This window comes from Somniosus microcephalus, chromosome 5 (genome assembly GCF_052327205.1).
Source record: "Somniosus microcephalus isolate GS21.2 chromosome 5, FLI_Smic_1.0, whole genome shotgun sequence".
NCBI lineage: Eukaryota > Metazoa > Chordata > Chondrichthyes > Squaliformes > Somniosidae > Somniosus > Somniosus microcephalus.
Window position 1 is genome coordinate 202,094,490 of NC_140991.1, and position 26,074 is coordinate 202,120,563.

Below are 26,074 nucleotides of genomic sequence, written 5' to 3' on the forward strand. Positions count from 1 at the left end.
GGAGCAGGAATAGTCCACTTGGCCCCTCGAGCCTGCTCCGCCATTCAATAAGATCATGGCTGATCTTGGGCTCAAAGCCACTTCCCCACCCGCTCCCCATGACCCTTCACTCCCTTGCAAAAATTTGTCTATCTCCATCTTAAATGTATTTAATGACCCAGCCTCCACGTCCCTCTGGGGCAGTGAATTCCACAGATTTACAACCCTCTGAGAGAAGAAATTCCTCCTCATCTCAGTTTTAAAACTGTGCCCCCACGTTCTAGATTTCCCCACGAGGGGAAACATCCTCTCTGCATCTACCTTGTCGTGCCCCCTCAGTGTCTTATATGTTTCAATAAGATCACCTCTCATTCTTCTAAATTCCAATGAGTATAGGCCCAGCCTGCTCAACCTTTCCTCATAAGTCAACCCCCTCATCTCTGGAATTAACCTAGTGAATCGTCTCTGAACTGCCTCTAATGCAAGTATATCCTTCCTTAAATAAGGAGACCAAAACTGTATGCAGTACTCAAGGTGTGGTCTCACCAGTGCCCTGTACAGTTGTAGCAGGACTTCCCTGCTTTTATACTCCAACCCCTTTGAAATAAAGGTCAACATTCCATTTGCCTTTTTGATCACATGCTGTACCTGCATGCTAACTTTTTGGCCTAGAAATTCAGTTGGGAGCGCCAGCCGTTAGCGCCTTAGGAGGAGTAGATCTCGAGCGCTAGGCGCTTAGCACCCGGGCGCAGCGCGATCTGCGCCTCGCCCCAACTTCAGTACACATTTAGCGCCGGCGCAAAGTCTTAGCGCGCGCCCTGCTGCGCGCGCAGATCATGACGTCATTTCGTCGTGCAATGCCCTTTGTGCACCCCGAACCGGAACTTCACTCGTGCCGGGCCATTGTGCGCCGGGCAGCCCTAACGACTGTGAAGTGGAACGGTACACAGCCGAGGCGGGCCGCGGGGCGCGCTAATTAAAGGGCACTTACCCTGCACTATAAAGGCCAGCCATTTTGCAGCATTCACTCTTGTGCAACGGTTTTTTGGAGAGAGACCAAGGAGGAGAGCTTACTGGTTTGGACCAACACTAGGACAGGTATTTTTGGCTCAGGCCAGAGCTTAGCAATTATCTTTGCCTTCATTGAGAGCTCAGTGTTTGCCAGCATATAATGGGGGCTGCATTGGGTGCCAACGCTGACTTTCAGCCTTATGCCAGAAGGGCTTACAGATGCCGTGAGAGAGTGGCAGCCCTGGCTAGACGCAGAGGGGGCAACAGGCATCGCCAACTGAGGCCTTACCCACCCAGGGTATACCGCCAGCAGTCCTCCTATCTGACCATGTCTGCCGCGATGTGTGTTAGGAGGCTGCGATTCAGAAGGGAGGTGGTTGCAGACATCTGCCAGCTGCTTCACAGAGATCTGCAGCCACAGCTGATGCGCAGGACGTCTCTGTCGGTGGCAGTGAAGGTGACGGTGGCTCTCAACTTCTATGCCACCGGCTCCTTCCAATCCGCTGCTGGGGACATCGCTAACATCTCCCAGTTCGCCGTGCATTGCTGCATCCGCCAGGTGACCGAAGCCCTTTTCAGAAGGAGACATCAATTCATCTCCTTCCCCATGACCCTGGACAAGCAGCAGCAGCGTGCAGTGGGATTTGCAAGAATAGCGGGCTTCCCCATGGTGCAGGGCGCCATTGACTGCACGCATGTGGCTTTGCGGGCACCTCTGGAGCATGCCGAGGATTACCGCAACCGGAAGGGCTACCATTCCCTCAACGTACAGCTGGTGTGTGACCACAGGCAGCGCATCCTAGCTGTCAATGCCCGCTTTCCAGGCAGCAGCCACGATGCCTTTATCCTGCGACAGACAACTGTGGCTGACATGTTCCAGGCACAGCCTCACCCAAGAGGATGGCTTATCGGAGACAAAGACTATCCTTTGTGTACCTGGCTCAGGACCCCGCTCCGCGCGCCCACGACCCCTGCTGAAGAGGCATACAACGAGAGCCATCAAGTGACTAGGAACATCATAGAACAAACAATCGGCGTCCTCAAGCAACGGTTCCGCTGTCTCGATCGCTCCGGGGGAGCCCTCCAGTATTCGCAGGAGCGAGTCTCCCAATTCGTCGTCGTTTGCTGCATGCTGCACAACCTGGCTATCTGCAGGACTCAGGCACTGCCACCTCATGTTGGACCACCACCTCAGGAGGAGGAGCAGGAGGAGCATGAGGAGGAGGAGGACGAGGAGTACCAGCCCAGGAGGGAGGCACAAGGTCCAAGGGCCGCCCGTCGGCGGCTTATTGAACGTCACTTCTAGGCCCCCTGTCAGGGAATGGCTTGTGCCAATGAAAGAACATGATTGCAGCCGCTCCGCAAGCCCTCAGCCGGTTAAGGCAACAAACACTTCAAAGATCAAACATGGACAATGTTAATAAATAAAATGCTTTATTGTACAAACTCAGGGCCCTTCCCACATGAAAACCAAAAACAGACGAAACCCCCAAAAAACATTCAAACACATTACTCGCTCCCACAACCTGGAGAGGATTAACAAAACAGTGCAACTAAAATGGCCGTCATCGTCGGCCTTCGTAAAAAACAAACATCACATCCTCGGCCTTCATAAAAAACAAACATCCAATTCTCGGCCTTCAAAAAACAAACATCCAATTCTCGGCTTCAAAAAACAAACATCCAATTCTCGGCCTCAAAAAACAAACATCCAATTCTCGGCCTCAAAAAACAAACATCCAATTCTCGGCCTCAAAAAACAAACACAACTGGCCACACATTCGACTTTTTGGCCCGCTAGGGCGATGCCTTGGCCATCTTTGTGTGGCCCCTGCTCGCCCTGCTGCTCCTCCTCAAAGTAAGGCCATTGGCTGCTGCAAGGCTGGGGGCAGGCTCCAGAGGGGCACATGTCGTGACGGCAGATGCCCTTGGGGGTCGGCCTAGTCGAGGTCTGGCCGTCGAGCAGGCGGCTGTTGAATGCTGCAGCTGTGGCTGGCCAGCATCAGTCGCTGCAGCAGCTCCTGGCAGCTCCACTGGGGGAGTGGCAGTGGCGGCTGGAGGAATGGGGGCAAGCTGGCGGATGGCAGGCGCTCGCTGGTCGCCTGAGACACTGGCACTCGCCCGGGCCAGCACTGCAGCATGCGCACCAATCTGCCGAGGGACAGACCGCTGTGCTGCTGCAGCGCGCCGGGTGCCCTGGCGATGCCTGGCTGACACAGCAAGTGTGGCAGCAGTGAGTGCCCGTGTTGACCTGTTCAGTGGCCTCATCAGAGCACCCAGTGACTGCACGGCACCACTGATCAGCTGCCCACTCGCTGCCTGAGCTGCCCCGAATGCCGCCTGACTCGCTGCCTGCTCTGCCCCGAATGCCGCCAAACTGATGGCCTGTGAGGCCCCGACGTCGGTCACACTCCGAGAGAGGGACTCGATGGCCTCAGGCAACCGTGCCACTACCCCCATGAGCTCCGTGTGCCGGCGCTCCGAGTCCGCGGACAAGTCCTCGAGGCGTTCCATCTCCTCGGCGAAGACCATCTCTGGACTGGAGGCCGGACTCTCCCTCTGGGGAGAAGGCCGCCGAGCTGGCCGACCCTTCCTGCGTTGCTGGACGCCGCTGGGCCCAGCAATTGGACTCCCCTCCGACCCTTCCCCCCTCTGGGGAGAAGGCCGCCGAGCTGGCCGACCCTTCCTGCGTTGCTGGACGCCGCTGGGCCCAGCAATTGGACTCCCCTCCGACCCTTCCCCCCTCTGGGGAGAAGGCCGCTGAGCTTCCACCCCCCTCCCGCATTTCTGCAGGCCGCAGGTCCCATGAGCTCCCCTCCCCTCCGACACTTCCGCCACGCTCCCCTCCGGGGAAGACGTGTCCCCTACATTCGCATGGGTTGACGCGGCTGAGGGTTCTCCTGATGGGCTGCCTTCCTCTTGCTCCTCCTCCTGCTCCTCTTCTGAGGGGCTGTCACTGGCAAGTTCAGGGACCTCCTCCTCACCTTCTGAAAGCAGGAAGGCAGAAGAGTAGCTTTAGAGTGAGGAGAGGGTGTCAGCGAGGGATGCATGAGTGGTGGCATTCAGCGCATTGGTCGGACAGTGGCAAAGGATGTAGATCTGATGCGCAAGTGGGACGACAGAGGTCCAAAAGGTGATGTCCTTACCATTGGTGCCCAGAACAGGGTCGGCATCTCCACATGCAACGGGGCCAATCACCCGGCCACCCATGATGCGCTCCACGCGATGTTGCAGCTCGGTCAGCGGCTGGATCTGGGGTCGACCTCCCCCGGTCACAGTCCGGCTCTTCTTATTATTGGCCAGCTTGGCCTGCAAGAGAAAGGACGGCCTCTAAGTACAGTGTGTAGCCCTGATCTTGTGTGCACTGCCTCCCATGTTGGAATAGCTTGGCCAGTGTGTTAAGTGCAGAATGTGCAATTGATGTTCATGCCTGTCCCATAGCTGCTGGATGAGGGCTGGCCATTAGGGCTTTCAGGTCCCTTTGCCCATAATGTGAGGTGCACATGCAAGGATGAGGAGGACACTGGAAAGGGTACTCACCCTGACAATCCGAGTGAGGTCATTAAACTTTTTGCGGCATTGGACACCGGTCCTGGGGACCTCGCTGTTGGCTGACACCTTGCTGGCGACATGCCTCCAGGCTCTCCGGTAGACGCGGACCGGTGCCTTCCTGCCATTGTCCGGGTACAAAATATGGCGCCTCTTCTCCACACCACCAACCAGCACACTCAGATCATGCTCTGAGAAGCGCTGCGCTCGTTCACGGGCCTTCTGCATGGCTTCAGGCGCTATTTGGGTCCAGCAGCAGTGTTCAGGCCTAGCTGGAGGGCTCCACTATCCAGGGCGTGGCAGCAGACCAAGTCGACCCTTCCCCCTTAAGAGCTGGCCGGCGCCAGGGTGTCTGCTGTCAATCACGAGATGGCCGCACCTGCGCTGCGCCCGGCCTCGGCGCTCTCGCTCAGCACCTCCGGCTTAGCGCCTAAAGAGAGGCGTGCAGCGCCAGTTTTAGTGCTCGAGCAAACTCTTAGGGCGAAGCTAATGAATATCGGAGAAGTGGCCTCGATTTTGCGCCGGGCGCAAACTTTAGTGGCCGCCCGACTTTACCGTCCCAAAAGTGGGTACAATGAATTTCTAGGCCTTTGTGTTTCATGCACAAGGACCCCCAGGTCCCTCTGAACTGTAGCATTTTGTAATCTCTCTCCATTTAAATAATAATTTGCTTTTTTATTTTTCCTGCCAAAGTGTATAACCTCACACTTTCCCACATTATACTCCATCTGCCAAATGTTTGCCCATTCACTTAGCCTGTCTCTATCCCTTTGCAGGTTCTTTGAGTCCTCTGCACAACTTGCTTTCCCACCTACCTTTTGTATCATCCGCAAACTTGGCTACATTACACTCTCTTCACGGACTTCTTACTTTGCCCCCCACTCACTATAACCCAACCCTTATCCCTTTTTAATTGCATATACTGGAACCTAGCCAGTCAGTGGAGGAACAAGAAACTGGTGATGAACATACACAGTCACTCGATCTCACAGTCACAACCACCAGATCCTGACATTAAGTGTATCTTTTAGAGGCGAGGATAGAGGAGGGATCTACACATGGTGAGATACTGAGCACAGGTGCGCAGGAGCCAGGGCAGGGGGGAAGGATAGCGCAGGTGCCAGCTTGCCGGAGGGCGAGGTTGCACGCTAGTTCTGCTGCAGAGGACTCAGATGAGGACTTTGATGGGCTAGGCTACCGAAAAAGACTGATGGGTGTACACACCCAAAAGCTTGGTGCACTGGAAAGCCTGCGTTCAATGTCAAGGAGCATGCAGGAGCCTAGCACCAACTTGAGACAGGGTTCTGTGCAGAGCCTGGAGTCCATCCTTTCCAACACGGAAGGGTTGTCACCTCCATGTATTGTGTTTGCAAAGATAATCCAGAGACCGTCAGTGAGTTCAGTTCATGCTGCTTTAATCATGGCTGCCACACACACACACTTCCAGGCACAAGCAATCGAATACCTATACACAATACAATGATCACAGCACTATCAAACTCCATGTGCTCAGGCCAAGGCAATCGAGTACCTATCACCAAATGTCAGACATAACATTTCCTCCCCCCTCACAGAATTTCAAACATGAAATGTAGTGACAAAGTCCTGTAGGTGGCCAGGGCGAGAACGTATACGAACAGGCCGAGGTGTGGACTGGTGAAGAGCAGGCCGAAGTGGGGACTGGTGAGGAGCAGGCTGAGGCACAACATCTGCTTGAGGGTTGGCTGGCTGAGCCACATGTGCATCCCACCACTCTGGGGGTAAGGCTTGGGGGTTAGGTCCGTATAATCCCGCATCTGTGGGTGCTGGCACCTTCCGAAGGCGGCTGGCATGCCACCGAGAGCCGTCAGTGAGGCAGAAAGTGGCTGGTCCAAGTTGGCGGCTGATTTGGAGAGGGGAGGACCAGAATGACGCCATCTTATTATTGCAGTGAGGCCTGCGGACTCTGACCCAATCGGAGACTGAGATGTTGGGTGCCTTGGCCCTCTTCGACTGGTCGAAGCGGAGTTTCATCTTCTCCTGCTGTCTAGCGACTGTGGCTTGAGCAGGTGGAGCAGGGCTCTGAGCTAGCGAGGGGCGGAGCCTGCCAAGGGGCAGCATGAGCTCACGGCCTAGCATGAGGGATGCGGGTGAGACCCCTGTAGTGGAATGCTGGGAGGCTCTGTAGTGCAGCAGTGTGTGGAGGAGGGCCTTGTCAAACGCACACCCCTGGGATAGGTGTGCTCTGAGGCCATTTTTCAGTGTCTGGTTAAAACGCTCCACCCCCCCATTTGACTCGGGGTGGTAGTACGCTGTGCGAATGTGACAGATGCCCTTGCTCTCAAGGTAAGAGGAGAGTTCCGAAGAGACCATTTGGGGGCCATTATCTGTGGTGATGGCCTTTGGATGCCCCCAGTGGGTGAAGAGGGACTCAAGGATATCAATGATGACCCGAGAGGTGACGAAGCCCACGGCAGTGACCTCTGGCCATTTTGAGTGCAGGTCATAGGTCACCACTAGGAACCGTTGATGGTGGGGGACACCATGGATCTCCCCGCAGACGTCCAGCTGCAGGTGCTCCCAGGGCTGCGAGGGCCAGGCAAGGGGTTGCAGGAGTGGGGGAGCTTGGTGGCCAGCCTTGCCACTTACAAGGCAGGCTGCACAGTCCTTGACCAGGGCCTCGATTTCCCTGTCGATACCCGGTCACCACACTAGGTCTCGGCATCGTTGTTTAAGCTTCACTATGCCCATGTGGCCCTCATGCGCCATGGATAAAACACGTGCACGAAGGGCACTTGGGACCACAGTGCAGAGCCCACGTGCAACACAGGAGTCATTCCAGCAGGAGAGCTCCTCTTTAACTCTAGAGTAGGCAGACAGTTCCTCAGGCATCTTGCGAGGCCAGCCATCTCTGATGAAGGTGCACAGCTGGGAGAGGGCCGGATCCTGTTCAGAGGCCTCTTTGAGCTCCTGGAGAGAGACTGTGGTTTGGAGAGGCGTGTGCAGCACATGGACGATATCCTGTTCCACTTGTTCAGACCCGACGAGTGGAGCTGGGGCAGAGACAGTGCGGGAGAGCAGATCTGCAACAACATTGTCACGTCCTGGTGTGAACTGGAGACTGAAATTGTATTGGCGGAGGCGGTCAGACCAGCGGTGTAGACGCAGTGGTCTGTGGCCCGTGCCGGATGTCGACAGCAGGGCAGTGAGAGCCTGGTGATCGGTTCGCAGGGTGAAGGCATGGCCATATGTGTACAGGTGCCACCGCTCACATGCCCAGACGCACGCCAGCGCCTCACGCTCGCCTACTGAGTGCTTCTGTTTGGTGGGGCTAAGGGCTCGGGAGGCAAAGGCGATTGGTTTCTCCACTCCATTCTGTATCTGCGATAACACTGCCCCCACAGCTGCAGCGGACGCGTTGCAGGTGACGAGGGTGGGGCTGGCGACGTCAAAGTGAGCCAACACTGGAGGCGACGTGAGCTGCGATTTGAGGAGGCGAACAGCTTCCGTACAGGATTGTGACCACACCCAGGGCTCATCCTTTCGCAGGAGCTGGCGCAGTGGGGCTGTGGTGGCTGAGTACTGGGGCAAAAACTTCAGGTAGTACCCAGTCATGCTAAGGAAGGAGGCAACCTGTGCTGCAGAGCTGGGTTCTGGGATGCTGTGAATGGCATCCACGTTTGACTGGAGTGGGGATATACCGTCAGCCGACAACCGAAACCCCACAAATTCGATCTCTGAAACAGCAAAGACACACTTTTCGCCATTCAGTGTGAGCTTGTGTTTTGCTAGAGCTGTGAAAACTCTGTGAAGGCATTCGTCGTGAGTGGAGGTCGAGGGCCCATGCACGACGATGTCATCCAGGTAGATGGCCACCCCAGGAATGCCCGCGAGCACAGAGGCCATCACCTTTTGGAAGCAGCTGGGTGCAGAGCTAAGTCCAAATGGCATCCTGGTGTACCGAAAGACGCCAGCATGTGTCACAAAAGCAGTGAGGTCCCTGCTGCTGGGGTGGAGGGGAACCTGTAGATAGCCCTGTTGAAGGTCCAGTTTCGAGAACAGGATGGAACCATAGAACTGCGCTGTGAGTTCCTCTGACGTGGGCAGTGGATACTTGTCAGGGATTACGGCCTTATTCACTGCTCGAAGATCGACACAGACGCGTAGACCACCTGACTTTTTCGTTGCGACCACCAGGTTGGAGACCCATGGGGAGGCATCAACTGGTTCGATGATGCTGGCTTCCAGTAGCTGCTTTAGTTCAGCTGTAACCCCGTCATGGAGAGCAAGCGGGATGCGGCGCAGTGGCTGAATGACAGGGGTAACGGTGGAGTCAACCATGGGCTGGTGGGTGAAGGCAGCCCAGACCCTGTTTGGCGCCACGGTGAGGCGACGTGCAGAATCGCAGACCCGCCGGTGTCCAAGAGAGAAAAACTCAGGTCAGTGAAAAGATCCAGTCCCAACAGGTTAGCTCCTTGGCGTGCCACATGAAAACAAAAATCTGGCAAAACTTTTGTTCCATAGCGTACAGTAAGGTTGACTGAGCCCACTAGTCCAATTTTCGAATTACCATACCCGCAAAGGATAGTGGAGGGCGCAGAGAGTGGCAGGGAGCTGAAAAAGCGTTTGAATGTGTCCACATTCAGCAGTGAGACGCTGGCACCGGTATCCAACAACAGCGGGATGCACATATCATTCAGGTTAATTGTGCATGATTTGAAAGCCACTACTGGCCCAGAGCTCACGTTGTGAATTATAGTGCTTGAGGACTGAGAGTGTTCATTTGTAGCAACCGGGGCAGAGCGGCAGACATTGGCAAAGTGATTTTGTTTTCCACAATTGCGACAGGCTTGGCCGCGCGTGGGGCAATTCTGCGCTCTGGTAGCATGTGAACGAGATCCGCAGTTTCCACACTGTTGCCGTGGTAGCGCGCGTTGCTGCCGTCGCGCGAGCATTACCATGTCAGAGCTGTCGGGGCCGAGGGCGCTGTCACTGGGTGTGTGTGCTAGTTTCGCTGCACATTCGGCTGCAGACTCCACTTGAAAGGCAATGTTGACTGCCTGTGACAACGACAGATCGTCGGACTCGAGTAACAGTCTTTCACGCACTCTCACATTGTTTGTGTGCTCTATTAGTTGATCACGCACCATCTCATCTTGTAATGCACCGAACTTGCACGAGCTAGCTTACCCCCTCAAATTAGCCACGTATTGATGCACTGACTCGCCGAGGAGTTGGTGACGCTGTCTAAAAATGAATCGCCGCAGGAGGGCACTTTGTGGGGCAGAGAAGTGTGTGCTTAACAGAGCCACAGCCTCATCATATGTTTGGATTGAGTCTGCTGTGCATAATGTCCCAAGAACACGCTGGCCCTCCGCTCCCAAGCAATGGGATAACAGTGCCTTTTTCCGAGCCGTACTCACAGTTTCTAGTCCAAGAGCAATGAGATAGGTTTCAAAGGACTGTAACCAGCGAACCCATGGGATCGGGGGCTCACCTGGTAGTGCAAGGAAGGGAGGAGGTGGTGGAAAAGAGATTTCAGCCATCCTTGTCGCCAAATATTGTGTTTGCAAAGATAATCCAGAGACCGTCAGTGAGTTCAGTTCATGCTGCTTTAATCATGGCTGTCACATACACACACTTCCAGGCACAAGCAATCGAATACCTATACACAATACAATGATCACAGCACTATCAAACTCCATGTGCTCAGGCCAAGGCAATCGAGTACCTATCACCAAATGTCAGACATAACACCATGAGCACACCTGTGGAACCCAGCATGATGCAGCGTCTCATGGCCAATGTTTCAGCTTCCATTGCAGCACAAGCAGCTTCCACCAAAGGCGTGAGTTCTGCAATGGAAGCTCAGACCGTTGCCATGGAAGCTCTGACTGCTGCACACTGATTGATGTCATAATCTGCCTGCTCTGCATGCTGCCAGCAATCGTAAGGTGCGTGTTTGCAAACCCCTTTACCAAGATGGCGCTTGGCGCACTCTTGTCGGAAGTGTGTGCGCATGCACGCGCATCTCGAATGCCATTTTTGAGCGTTGGGAGACCGATTAGCACCTAACAAACAGGCACCACCGAGCCCAATTTTTCCCCCTAAGGCTCTACGCACCTTGGTATATTATCCCCATACTGATAGGTTGGTAGAGCTTTTCAATAAACGTTTGAAAAGTATGCTAAGGAAAGTAATAGACAGGGATAGCAAGAACGAGGATGCCTTGTTACCGTACTTAATATTTGCAATTTGAGAAGATTCCCAGGCCTTCGCAGGGTTTCACCTTTCAAGTTTCTCTATGGGAAACAACCCCGTGAGTTTCCAGATATTATTAGAGAGGAATGGTAGGAACAGAACAGACTTGTGCAGTACATGGTGGAAACACATCCTGAAAATGAGGGAGAGTGGAGACAGTCTCTCCTATAATAAGGGCACACCTGGAAAAGGCCCAAGGAAAGCAACGGGTCTACTATAATAAGCAGGCCAGGGTGAGATAGTTCTTTCAGGGCGACCGAGTTTTGCTTCTGGTTTCCATGCCCAGGAACAAACTAATGGCTCAATGCAGGGCCCATACAAGATTGTGGAACAAGTAGGGCATATAAGCTGCAAAGATAGTCAGCCTGGGAGAAGATGTAAGGAGCAGATCTATCATATTAATCTGAGTTTTTTTAAATTTGTTTATGGGATGTGGGCGTTGCTGGCAAAGCCAGCATTTATTGCCCATCCCTAATTGCCCTTGAGAAGGTGGTGGTGAGCCGCATTCTTGAACCGCTGCAGTCCGTGTGGTGAAGGTCCTCCCACAGTGCTGTTAGGGAGGGAGTTCCAGGATTCTGACCCAGCGACGATGAAGGATCGGCAATATACTAAGTCAGGATGGTGTGTGACTTGGAGGTGGAGGTGTTCCCATGTGCCTGCTGCCCTTGTCCTTCTAGGTGGAAGAGGTCGTGGGTTTGGGAGGTGCTGCCGAAGAAGCCTTGGCGAGTTGCTGCAGTGCATCTTGTAGATGGTACACACTGCAGCTACAGTACACCGGTGGTGGAGGGAGTGAATGTTTAAGGTGGTGGATGGGGTGCCAATCAAGCGGGCTGCTTTGTCCTGGATGGTGTCGAGCTTCTTGAGTGTTGTTGGAGCTACACTCATCCAGGCAAGTGGAGAGTATTCCACCACACTCCTGACTTGTGCCTTGTAGATGATGGAAAGGCTTTGGGGAGTCAGGAGGTGAGACACTCGCCGCAGAACACCTAGCCTCTGACCTGCTCTTGTTGCTACAGTATTTATGTGGCTGGTCCAGTTAAGTTTCTGGTCAGTGGTGACTCCCAGGATGTTGATATGGGGGATTCGGCGATGATAATGCCGTTGAATGTCAAAGGGTGGTGGTTAGACTCTCGCTTGTTGCCTGGCACTTCTGTGGCATGAATGTTACCTGCCACTTATCAGTCCAAGTCTGAACGTCGTCCAGGTCTTGTTGCATGCAGGCATGGACTGCTTCATTATCTGAGGAGTTGTGAATGGCGCTGAACACTGTGCAGTCATCAGCGAACATCCCCATTTTTGGTGAGTGCCACTTGATAGCACTGTCGATGTCACCTTTCATCACTTTGCTGATGATTGAGAGTAGACTGATGGGGCGGTAATTGGTCGGGTTGGATTTATCCTGCTTTTTGTGGACAGGACATACCTGGGCAGTTTTCCACATTGTCCGATAGATGCCAGTGTTGTAGCTGTACTGGAACAGCTTGGCTAGAGGCGCAGCTAGTTCTGAAGTACAAGTCTTCAGCATGATAGCCGGGATGTTGTCGGGGCCCATAACCTTTGCTGTATCCAGTGCACTCAGCCATTTCTTGATATCACGTGGAGTGAATCGAATTGGCTGAAGACTGGCTTCTGTGATGATGGGGACCTCAAGAGCAGGCCGATATGCATCATCCACTCGGCACTTCTGGCTGAAGATGGTTGCAAATGCTTCAGCCTTGTCTTTTGCACTCACATGCTGGGCTCCACCATCATTGAGGATGGGGATATTCATGAAGCCTCCTCCTCCCGTTGGTTGTTTAATGGCCCACCACCATTCACGACTGGATGTGGCAGGACTGCAGAGCTTTGATCTGATCTATTGATTGTGGGATCACTTAGCCCTGTCTATAGTATGCTGCTTCTGCTTTTTAGCATGCATGTAGTCCTGTGTTGCAGCTTCCCCAGGTTGGCACTTATTTTTTAGGCATGCCTGGTGCTGCTCCTGGCATGCTTTTCTACACTCCTTGTTGAACCGGGGTTGGTCCCTTGGCTTGATGGTAACGGTAGTGTGAGGGATATGCCAGGCCATGAGGTTACAGATTGTGGTGAAATAAAATTCTGCTGCTGCCCCACAACGCCTCATGGTTGCTAGATCTGTCCCATTTAGCACGGTGATAGTGCCACACAACACGATGGAGGGTGTCCTCAGTGTGAAGACGGGACTTCGTCTCCACAATGACTGTGCTACCAATACTGTCATGGACAGATGCATCTGCGACAGGTAGATTGGTGAGGACGAGATCAAGTAGGTTTTTCCCTCGTGTTGGTTCTCACCACCTGTCGCAGGCCCAGACTGGCAGTTATGTTCTTCAGGACTCGGCCAGCACTGGTGCTACCAAGCCACTCTTGTTGATGGATATTGAAGTTCCCCCACCCAGAGTACATTCTGTGCCCTTGCTACTCTCAGTGCTTCTTCCAAGTGGTGTTCAACATGGAAGAGTACTGATTCTTCAGCTGAGCGAGGGCCGTAGGTGATAATCAGCAGGAGGTTTCGTTGCCCATACTTAAACTGAAGCCATAAGACTTCATGGGGTCCGGAGTCAATGTTGAGGACTCCCAGGGCCACTCCTTCGCGACTGTATACCACTGTGCCACTACTTCTGGTGGGCCTGTTCTGCCAGACATACCCAGGGATGGTGATGGAGAGTTTGGGACATTGGCTGAGAGGTATGATTCTGTGAGTATGACTATGTCAGGCTGTTGCTTGACTAGTCTGTGGGACAGCTCTCCCAAGTCCCCCAGATGTTGGTGAGGAGGACTTTGCAGGGTTGACTGGGCTGGGTGTGCCGTTGCCATGTCTGTAGCTGATGCCGAGGTCGATGCTGGGTGGTCCATCCTGTTTCATTCTTATTATGTTTCGTAGCAGTTAGTTACAACTGAGTGACTTGCTAGGCCATTTCAGTGGGCAGTTAAGAGTCAACCACATTGCTGTGGGTCTGGAGTCACATATAGGCCAGACCAGGTAAGGATGGCCAGGTGAGTTTTTACGATAATCCGATAGTTTCATGGTTACTATTACTGATACTAGCTTTTTTTTAATTCCAGATTTATTTAACTGAATTTAAATTCCCCAGCTGCCATGGTGGGATTATGAATTCATGTCTCTGGATCATTAGTCCAGGCCTCTGGATTACTAGCCCAGTGACATTACCACTACACTACCATCCCCTTATTTTCCTTCTGTTGTCTTTGCTAAAGCCATGGAGTGATCAGGAGACCCTTATGTCTGAGCCGGAGCCTCTTTTGGAAACTAAGACCTGAGACACAGGAGAAGTTCACCTAGCCGAAGAACTGACAGCACAGCAGCGACTAAAACTGCTAAAATTAGTCAAAAGAAATACGGATGTTTTTATCTCTCGACCCAGGAAAACTGAAGTTATTAAACACAATATCGTAACACCTCTGGAGATGACTGTCTCGGTGAAACCGTACCAGATCCCCGAGGCGAAGAGACAGGAGATCTCTCAAGGGGTTAGAATAATGCTAGAGCTAGGGGTAATAGAAGATTTTCGCAGTGAATGGTGAAACCCTATAGTTATGGAATCAAAACCCGATGGGTCATGGAGATTTTGTAATGGTCTTAGAAATTGAATGACACATCCAAGTTTGATGCTTACCCCATAGGGACGAGCTAATTGAACGTCTGAAAAATGCCAACTTCTTGTCCACCCTGACTTCACGAAAGGGCATTGGCAGATACTGTTGACAGATTCTGCCAAAGAAAACACAGCCTTTGTAACAGCTGTTAGGTCTACACCAGTACCGAACAATGCCATTTGGGCTGCACAGGGTTCCTGCCACCCTTCAGCGGCTGATGGGTCTGATTGAGGCCTCATGCTTAGTACGCCGCTGCATACCGAGATGATATCATAATCTATAGTGGTGACCGGAAGTCCCATCAACAAAAATTAGAAGCAACACTGGATAGCTTAAGAAAGACCGGTTTGATGGTCTGGGAAATGCCAGGCAGGAGAACAATACCCAAGGAGAGGAATTGTCCGCTAGCCTGGGGCCAGGAAGGGAAGTTGGGCGATCAACAATTTAGTGTGAATGGGGTCAAGGGAGTGGAAAATGGGTCTCGTGGACAAGGTGACCTTAGAGAGGGCATGAGGGTAGAAGGAGAGAAACTAGAGAGAAACACAGATTTGCATCTAGCAATACAGACACACCAAGATCTCCAAGGTTATCATTTTAAATTCTCATCTTCATGTTGATCTCATCCACCAAGAGAGCTTGTTGTAGATTGGAGGTTTTTACAGAGCAGTCTGAGCATTCACAAGAGATATTTTGACTGGTCTTAGAACCTCTGTCAGTGGTGGTTTTGCTGCTGATAGCCATGAAGTTGAGATGCATTCCATGTTGGACTGCAGCTCTGTTAAGTGGCCATGCACGACTGTACAGATACAAATAATGGATTCCTCCAGACCTTACATGGCACTTGGCACACTCTTTAATGTCAGCACAAAATATTGGTGTTCATACAGCATTTTTTTTAACCTTCAAAACCTTTCGGACTCAACATTGAGTTCAATAACTTTGGATCATAACCACTGCTCCTATTTTTTGGACAGCAGGTGCTGGTAATGATTCTGCTGTTGCCATTTCCAACTCCTCTAGACCTGTCTTTTATTGCTTTACTTATCCAACTTCCACCCATTTTTGCCTTGCATCATCATCCTTTTTGTCATTTAATCTCTCCTGCCTTCCACTATATCACAGACCTTCCCTTTTGTTCTTTCCTCCCCTCCCCCTTTCCCTGCCTTTGTGCTTGCTTAAAAAGTATGGCCGCGAAATTCGGCTCCTTTGCGCCCCGTTGCGACCCCTTACTGCCCCGCGCCAGAAATTCGGCTGCGCCCCACAAGGCTGCTGCAAGCAATGTCAGCACTAGCCTCGCGGGTCGTGAGCCAGGCTGACCTCCGCCTGCAGGGCATTCGTTAAAGGGAGGTGCGGCCGTGACCCACACTACCATTTTTTTTTCGTGGCGGCCCTCGGTGTGGTCTGTGGCCGCCATCGTGCAGCCGGCATTGCATCTCGGTGCTGGGCTGCAGCCACGGCACCACGCCGCCCTGGTGGGCTAGTGTGGGCCATCGGAGGCCCTGCAGAGCTCACAGCATCCCTCCGGTTTAACGGAAGCAGAGGGGCGGTGAAACGCATCAGCGTTACATAGAGAGGCCGCATAGCCCTCCGGCGCTACCACGCTTTGCACCCCGACACCACCCCGAGAGGAAGTGGAGCGCCCGAGATAGCGCTCCGCTTCCTCGCCGGTGCGGTAAATCTGCACCGCGCGCTAAATCTCCAGCGATAATTCAGATACTGCCCCCTATAACTTCTTCCAGTTCTGATGAAAGGTCATTGACCTGAAACGTTAACTCTGTCACTCTCTTCACAGATGCTGCCTGACCTGCTGAGTATTTCCAGCATTTTCTGTTTTTATTCATCAAAACTCTGTGCCCTGCAGCTCAGGCAAGATGTGAGCGAGCCCTCAGGTTCCTCCTCAGTTCGTGCCACCTGCTCCTTCTCACTTGTGCTCTGGTTATTACCAAATGCATCCAGAATTTTGAGCAACACTTACTCAAACTGAGTCATGGATCTAAATTTGGGTGGCCTTTTATTGTTTTCTCCCTCCTGTTATTCTTGTCTTTAGCTGTAGAGCACAAGGATTCATACCTTATTTGGGAGGGAAGGGGGTAGTGGGGAGCGGTGGGGCTGCATTTGAAAGACGTGTTGCACTCTTAGAAATTTAAAGATCACATAAAGTGTCCACCCTGCATCTCAGCTTGTATGTGAATAAAAAGCTGGCCTAATACAATAATGCAAAGCTTGATTTCCCATCTGCTTAAGACCTTTTCAAGGGGCAGATTTTTTTTAGCCCTTTTTATTATTTGCAGTTTTACAGTATGTTTTAAGTTTTTGATATATTTTGGCTTATGAAAAAATATTAATGTATGTTTTTTAAAAACTATTTTGATTTTAATTGTCATAATATGTAATGTTTATGTGGAATCAAAATAGTATCATATTGGCCTAGAAATTCGTGTCTGCCACCATGGCCGGGGATTATCGGCCGCCGAACATGCTGATGCTAACGGGACTTAAAAATTGCAGCTGGGGACTAATAATCATTAGCCCAACGCTAAACTTATCGTGTAATACCCTCCTAGTGGCGTTCGTCCCGACATCAGGCCCCAATGTGGCATCCACAAGCAGCATTGCTGCTTCAACAGCCTCTGAAAGCAAGGCTGTGATTTTGCTAAACATTGTGGGATATTAACAGGGCAATGCATTGTCATTTTCTTAAAAGGGCAATGCCTTCTGAAATGATAAAAATAAAAATGATGTAAAAATATGCAGTTTTAGCCCTTACAGCTCAACTGCCTTCTGAAAAAAAATTAACAAAAAAAAAATTCACAAATGGCAGCCTTCAATTCTTAAAGCTGGATTCCCTTCCGCACCTTAAAAAAATGGGAAAAGTGCTTCAGCACTAACACAAATGACTCAGCAAGCCAGGGAAGGGGCACTCAGGGTCTCGCGTGCAGCACTCCAGCCTTGTGCAGGGGGTCAACACTGCAAGAGAGGTCCTCGACCCACAGGGGCCAGGAGGCCCTCCAGAAAGAAGAATGTGGGACCAGGTCACCGAGGCCGTCACTGCCAGCAGTGTCGTCCCACCCCTGGCTCCAGTGCCCAAAGAAGCTTCATGACCACAGACCAGTGGTCAAGGTCAGTGAATGCATCTTCAAAAGCCGTCTCCTACCACTAGCCTCGCACACTTCTCAATGCACGAGTTTCCCGCCACCCCCAATCACTCGCCTACCAACAATCTGTACCAATCACGAGGCACACCTCCCATTCCTAGCTTCACCTCACCCCCAGGGAGGAGACAGTGCTGGCCATTCTTTGCAGGGGCATGGCTGAGCCCTTGGCCAGCGGCGGGCTAAAAGGATACAAGATGCTGGTATTCTCACACATTATCCTCATTATCGCATGTACCTCTTGCTTTCTTGCCCTCCCCTCACCACAACTCCACCCTGTGCCTTCCTCATTTCACACACCCAAGAAATGCAGCCTGCCCAGCCAGTGGTTGAGCAAGAAGAGGGAGAGGAGAGTGAAGAAGAAGAAACAGAAACACCATCACTTGATTCAACACTCCCAGCCACCAGCTCCTCAAGGTCGACCAGCAAGGCCATTTGCAGTGTCCCCCACTGAAAGTCAGCAGCCTTCCACCAGCCATGCTGCAGCTGCACTGCGTGATATCAGTGAGATAGGCAAAAGCACACACAAGACAGACACTAAGGGAATGCATAGGGCAATTAGTTGATTTCTTGATCTCATATTGGACGGATAGATGTATAAAGTTGGATTGGAAAGTTTAGTTTGTGGTGGCTTTTATTTCAGCATTGTGGCCAAGAGGACGCTGTGATGGTCAGTAACAGAGGGAGGGTAAGGTGTAGGACAAATGTTGAAAGGGGAATTGGAGTTTTGGTCACTGGTACTACAGGCAGATGATTCCATCCCGGATATCCCAGCCACAAAGGGGCTGTCTGGGTTGCATCCTTGCTTCTGCTTCCTTCTCTTCTGCTTCCTCCTCTTTGACTTCTACTTCCTCTTCCCTCTGCGAGCGGATGCTGTAAATCTGAAATGACAGCATAAAATGCTGGAAATACTCAGCAGGTCAGTCAAGATCCCCTCCCCTCAGTTTTTCTGTTTCTATCTCCTTCCAGATTAGCATAGGGATCAACTGCAATATCAGGCAATGTGCTGCTTACACATGCATCAAACCGATGATTGACATATCAGTCAGCATAGTCAGAACTTTAATTTCCTTTCCCACTGAACAGTAATAGTAGCAAGACATGACTTTACAATGTCACCACATTGATGCATTTCCTAAAGTAGAGGGGTCAGTGATGGCAACCATGAGATCATTCAGACAGCAGGTTATTGTTGCTCCTTTGCTATCAACACTTGGTCATCCTCACCTGCGTGATTGTGTATTGTGAATCACCTGAATCTACCTCCTCAAGCTCATTAATTGCATTTTCTGCTATGCATGTAGTTTTCTGCAGACAAAAAAAATGCTCTAAGATGATGTTTTATTCTGGGCCACTGCTCTTATAGGACTACAATGACAGAAAAAGAATGAATGTTAGAATGGTGGTTCAAGGACACACGCACATATTACAAGATGCTGTGTGTGGTGTTTGTGTAATTGTGCGTACACTAGGCATACTGATGGTGTGTTTTGGGCATGCTAACCAAGGCAACCCTCTTTGCAGCCAGCTTACACAGCCTCAGCTCTGTTATGTTCATAAATAAATAGACATTTTCATTATGAACAGCTAGCTTGTGCTAGTCATTTATTCAGCCATGTGGACTAGTATACAGGCATCCATCTTGACTACCGCCTTGTGGGTAGCCCACTGCTAAACATACAGCTCCACCTAGTGTACCATTCTAGAATGACATGTACTGATCATTACATCCCCCTTCCTTAGAGGTTAAACAAAATCAATATCAATCAATCATAACAACATAAACATCTTCACAACAGTCAACACATTTTCAAAGCTTTACTTTATGAACTCTAAGCTTTTCATTCTTTTATTATAGTTTTCTTTGTGCTCAAAGATTAAGTCTATCAGGCTTTTTTACTTCACGTGTGGATCTTCTCAGCACAGGTAAGTCTGATGTGTTTTCATGAGAGCCTGTATGTGTGTTTGTGTTAGATTGTTCTGGTGGTGAGTGACAAGGTTCAGTTGCGGCATTGTCATCGATTTGCTCTTGGATAGTTTCTTGTGTTTTCAGGAGGGAACGGCGGTTCCTCCTGAGAATCTGTTCTTCCTCAGTTCTAACAGAGTATGACCTTGGTCCTACTTCCTCAAGAACTGTAGCTTTCCTGTTCCATGCATTTGGATCCTCAATCCTGACAACATCATCCCTTGTCAATGATTTCAGAGTTTTGGATGACTTGTCATAGTGTGATTTCTGTTTCAGCTTTAACAGTTGAAGTCTCTGTCTCAGTTCCTTACTCTGCTTTTCTTTTGCACAGCAGGGTAGCGTGGTGCGCAACTTGCGACCCATTAGGAGTTCAGCAGGTGAAGAACCACAGTCTAAAGGGGAGGCTCGGTAGCTCAGCAGGGCGAGATAAGGATCAGACTTGCTTTCTGTTGCTTTCTTCAGTAGCTGTTTGAGAACTTGAACACCTTTCTCTGCCTTACCATTCGACTGAGCATACAGAGGACTGGATGTGATGTGTTGAAAGTCATAATGTGCTGCAAACTGTTGCCACTCCTTACAGTTGAAGCATGGACCATTGTCGCTAATGGCAATCCTGGGAATTCTGTGTCTGGCGAAGATGGATTTAACATGCATTATGACACTGCTTACTGATGTGCTTGAGAGCAGCGCCATCTCAGGATAGTTAGAATAGTAGTCAATCACTATTAGATAGTCTTTACCATTCAAATGAAAGAGGTCCATACCAACCTTTTGCCATGGTGCTGTTGGTAAGTCAGCTACTATCATTGGTTCCTTTGCTTGTTTGTTTTGGTGTTTCTGACATGTCTCACATATGCCTATCATGTTCTCAATGTCCTTATTTATGCCAGGCCAATAAACAGTGTCTCTTGCTCTCCTTTTGCATTTTTCAATTCCAAGGTGTCCCTCATGAATCCTTTTGAGCATGTCTGGACGTAGAGCCTGTGGAATGACTATTCTGTACTGTTTTAGTAATAGTCCACTTGCGACACTTCACTCTGACCTGATGTGATAGTACTTTTGGACAGGAACCTTTTGGCCAACCATGATGAATGTTCTCTATTACTGTTTGTAACACTGTATCTTTTACTGTTTCTTCTGCTATTTGCTTTGATTTTGTGTCTGACACGGGCAGCGCAGCAGTGACCATACTCGCATGAACATCCACGTCTTCCTCAGTAGCGCTCACATGACTCATTGTGGGTGCTCGGGATAGTGCATCTGCTAACACTATGTGTTTGCCTGGTGTGTAGATCAGTTCAAAGTCATATCTTTGCAGCTTCATCATGAGTCGTTGAATCCTTGGAGACATCTCATTCAGATTTTTTTTTATGATGGCAACCAGTGGGCAGTGGTCTGTCTCAACTGTGAAAGTGAGAAGTCCATATATGTAGCCATGGAACTTTTCTAGTCCAACTACCAAGCCTAGACATTCCTTTTCAATCTGGGCGTATCGACACTCAGAGTCAGTCATAGACCTGGAGGCATAGGCAACAGGCTTCCAATCTTCACCCTCTGCTTGTAGCAAGACCGCGCCTAGGCCATCTTTTGATGCATCCATTGACACTTTGATTCTCTTTGTTGGGTCAAAGAAGGTGAGTACAGGTGTGGTTGTCAGCACTGTTTTAAGGTTCATCCACGCTTGTTCATGTCTTTCTGTCCATGCGAACTCATTTGTTTTATGTAGCAGGTCACGCAGACAGGCTGTCTTGGCTGACAAGTTAGGAATTAACTTTCCAATGAAGTTTATCATCCCCATGATGCATAGCACTCCTTTTTTGTCAGTGGGTCGGGGCATTTTGAGTATGGCGTTTACTTTTTCCATATCTGGCTCTATTCCTTTACCAGATAGATTATCTCCTAGGAAAGTGACTTCCTGGATGCCAAACTGACACTTGGCTTTATTGAGCTTCAGTCCATTCCGGCGTATGCTCTGTAGCACTTTAGTCAGTCTCTCATTGTGTTCTTTCAGTGTGGAGCCCCAGATGATGATGTCATCAACATAGACCCGAACTCCTTTCAGACCTTCAATTATGTGTTCCATCGCTCTATGAAAGATTTCAGATGCAGATATTATCCCGAAAGGCATTCTGAGGAAACAATACCTGCCAAATGGTGTGTTGAAGGTACAGTATTTGGTGCTCTCTTCATCCAGTTTTAGTTGCCAAAATCCTTGTGAGGCATTGAGCTTTGTGAAGTATCTGGCACCTGACATTTCACTGGTGATTTCTTCTCGCTTGGGAATCTGGTAGTGTTCACGTTTTATGTTTGCATTTAAGTCCTTTGGATCCATGCATACTCTTAGATCATTGTTCTTTTTCTTTACACATACCATGGACTTAACCCAGTCTGTTGGCTCTTCAACTTTCCTGATGACTCCTAGTGTGGTCATTCTGTCCAGTTCTTTCTTGAGCCGGTCACGCAGGGGTGCTGGAACTCTCCGTGGACCATGTACCACTGGCTGAGCATCCTCCTTTAGCTGGATCTTGTAAGTGAATGGTAGAACTCCAAATCCTTTGAACACATCCTGGAAATTACTCACTACAGAATCCACTGAGTCATCTGGTCTGCTTATGGCACAGTTTATACGGTAGACTCTCTTGACCAGTTCTAAGTCCTCACAAGCTTTGTCACCTAGTAGTGAATCAAGTCCTTCAGCCACAACAGAAAACATGAGATGATGCACTTTGTCTTTGACTGTCACTTTAAGTGTGCATACACCTAAGCTATCTATTTTCTGTCCATTATAGTTCTTCAGTAGTACTGACTTTTTCTGTATTTTGGGCTTTTCTTTCATATTTTTAATGTCACTCATACTGATTGAGTTTGCTTTTGCCCCAGTGTCTAGTTTCAATGTAACTAATGCTCCATTTACCTGCAGTGGCATCATCCATTTGTCCTCTTTTACTGCATTAACTTTATGTTCAGCATTGTCCATTCCTGAGGGCTACACATTTTCTGTATCCTTTTCTATATTGTCACATGACACCATTCCTACAAAAAATGTCTCACTTAAATCAGTGTCCTCAATCACATTGACTTGTTGCCCTTTCTTTGTTTTTACTTTTGAAAAGCATTGTTTGGCAAAGTGATTCTTTCCATTACATTTTGTGCACATTTTTCCAAACGCTGGGCATTGTCTTGACTGGTGCTGGTAACCACAGCGTTTACAATTAAAAGTTCCATCCTCCGATTGCTTTGCATTTCTGTTCTGCCCACGTTTCTTCCCCTTGTAGGACACAGCACCGACAGCCGCACAGTCACTCATTACAGTCACATTATTATTAATTTCACTGAAAGTCTTTGCGTGCTGTTGAGCTAGCTCACTGGCATGGCATATTTTCACAGCATCCTCCAATGTTAGTTCGGTTTCTCTCAACAAACGTTCCCTGACTTTTTTATCATGAATACCAAACACAATCTGGTCACGAATCATGGATGATTTCAGTTCAGAGAAATTACATGTCTGTGCTTTCAGTTTCAGATCAGTCACAAAGCTATCAAAAGTCTCATTTTGCTGCTGTGTCTGTGAACGGAACACGTACCTCTCATAGGTCTCATTCTTTTTGGGAGAACAATGTGTATCAAACTTCTTTAGCACATCGTCCATTTTTTCTCTGTCCTCCTCTTGATCAAATACAAATGTATTAAATACCTCTATTGCCTGTGGGCCTGCAACCGTGAGCAGCAACGCTATTTTCCTTGCGTCTGGCTTCGTACCGAACCCGATGGCGGCAATGTAGAGTTCGAATTGTTGTTTGAAAGTCCACCAATTGCAGTCGACATTCCCCGTGAGTTTCAAACCCTCCGGTGGCTCCAAAGCCTCCATGTCGCGTTTCGCAATATTCAGCAGATATTACCACTTCTGGTACCATGTTATGTTCATAAATAAATAGACATTTTCATTATGAACAGCTAGCTTGTGCTAGTTATTTATTCAGCCATGTGGACTAGTATACAGGCATCCATCTTGACTACCGCCTTGTGGGTAGCCCACTGCTAAACATACAGCTCCACCTAGTGTACCATTCTAGAATGACATGTTACTGATCATTACAAGCTCTATTTCGCCAGTGATGAAACAGGAGACATGGGTGCTGTACAGCATGATCACTCATCCACAGACTCAATTTGCTACCTTTACATATGTTTTGCCTTCTCTTGGCTTTTATCAGATACTCCTTTTTCTCCAATATAGTCTTTAGAAAAGATGAAAAATACAGAGAAAATGCTTACAGACTTTTGAAAGGTTGAAACACTCTTTGTCCTGATATGTAGCCACTTACCTTTTAGTGGCCACATCCCTTTAGATGTTGCCTGAAGCTCTTTAAGGGTTTGTGACACACATAATTTCTTGTGCCTGCTTTGGTGAGTTCCCAGAGTTATGCCCAATCTGAGCAAGGAGCTTTCTATACATGGTTCATTAAGTACAACTGTAAGAAGGCCCATGTGGTCGGCCTGGTGCTATGTCTGCAAGTCCTAATTTTTCTGTGCTCTGGTCCTGGTGCTGCGGTGATGGGCCTGGAAAATTTACCCTACTATGTTAAAATAAAATGCAATTGTACAGAAGTGTTTGATATAAAGTTTTAAAAATGAAGTACAGTTAATCTGTTAAGCATTTACATTATGCTATCAGTGCTCTTGCAGCATCTCCATATGCCCATCCTAAACAGATATATTGATTCAAAAATTGTTTCCAAGTAGCATGTTTTAAACATCACAAGCACATAAGTACAATATTGTAACTGTAGATTGAGGGAATATGTATTTCATCAGATGTTTTGCAGGCAGAAGACTTAATGCAGGATTTGGAAGAAATGCTGAAGCAAATTAAAGAATCTGACAAATGTACTAGTTCATTCATGCTGGAAAAACAAGAAAGCAGCAAAAACCAAGGTCATAAAAAGAAGGTATGTTCATAGGTGACATTTAACTCCAATAAAACATTAGGATTTTATCCAGTCCGATGTTTATTGTTATATGGTAGAAGTCACTTTATCTGATTAGCAGTCAGTGTGATCATTTTCAAAGTGATCTGTCTGTACTTGCATAAAACATGTGGATTGTGTGATTTGAACTCCAGATGAATTGGTTTTGTGTTTTTGGTTCATGACTGCTTATCTGACTGATATTACATATTTACAAGGTAGCCATTTTATTTTTACTGAATTTATTCGTTATCATTTGCAATGGATTATCACAACTAGGCCTAGAAATTCAGTAGGCTTAGCGCCCCATTTGGGGCGCTGGAGGGCCTAGCGCCGGAGTTATGGCCAGTTGGCAAATTCAGTGGGGCCCTTCCGTCGGCGTTACACCGGTTGCGCTGCGCCGGCACCGATGACGTCATCGGTGTGCGCAGCGTCCCGGTTGCCGTGGTGACGGGCCCCAGCGCCGAAATTGAGTTGCGGCCGCCTCGCCCGTGGCAGCCACAACTAAGACTTTGGCAACCGAGTCTTGCAGGAGTTAGCGCCGGCGCATTAAGGTCGCGCGGCGGCCGGCCGCTTTCCCGCCGGCCGCCTGCCCGCACCTCCCTCCTCGGACTCCTCCACCCCCCCCCGCGGAACAGATGCGTCTGGCCTGCAAGCCCGGCACTTGTCCGAGGTGCCGGGCTCATTTTTCTGAACATTTGAACGGCCAGCGGGCGGGTGCAGGCAGCTCCTCCTTAACTGAAGGAGGAGGCCTGCACTTCCCCATCGGGTGCCGCAGCGCCGGAATTGCGCCGCAATGCGGCACTCAGCACCCATTTCGAGGCGCTGACACCCTCTAGTAGTGCCGGCAGCCGTTTGGGCGCGGCGCTACTGAATTTTTGGCGCGCGCAGGGGGACTTAGCGCCGGCGCTAAATTTCCGGCGCTAAAGCCCTGGCGAACCCACAACCGAATTTCTAGGCCCTAGTGTGTAATTAAATAATAAGCTGGTAAATTATAAACTGCTGGCTTGAAGAATGAAACTTAAAAATTAGTCCTTTAGTCAACCAACCTTTAGTCAGCTCTCAGTGTAGTATATGTGCAAGTACATTAATGCTCTTTAATCTTGTCTTTGAACTGAAGAAAGCTATTCTTTTGATCAAGAAGACAGATATAATATTGTGTTTAAAAAAAAATGCAACAATTTCACTTCAGACTTGGAACAGTGCACTACAAGGCACAAAGGCAAACCTTTCTTGCAATGGCATCTTCAGTTATGTCAATGTATTCTCAGCTGAGCATAAAATGATATGCAAGAGCTGCAGAACTCTCAACAGAAGGGGTAATGGATGACACAGTAGATTAACACATTGCCCTTTCTTCACTTCTGGGAGTTAGGTTAAAATCCAGTCCATATTATGGGATGAAAGTTTGCTTTCTCAACTGGTTATAATTTGTTTTATCATTTGTTAAATTAATTTGAAAAGCCTGAGCCCAGTTCCTGGTGGATGCCCATAATTTAGTATTAGTGCAACTTGAAGAGGACACAAGGATAACTAATGTATTAAATGGTACAATTTATTTGGATAATTTATGT

The 26,074-nt window shown here is 49.4% G+C and overlaps 1 protein-coding gene across 1 annotated transcript in view; it reads left to right on the plus strand.

Moving 5' to 3' along the window:
- Window positions 1–26,074, plus strand: part of LOC147117522 (zinc finger CW-type PWWP domain protein 2-like) — a 139,642-nt gene that overhangs the window by 88,576 nt on the left and 24,992 nt on the right. Inside the window, exon 5 of the mRNA XM_085988575.1 lies at window positions 24,349–24,482. Coding sequence (XP_085844701.1) covers window positions 24,349–24,482 — 134 coding nt within the window. The remainder of the gene's footprint in view (window positions 1–24,348; window positions 24,483–26,074) is intronic.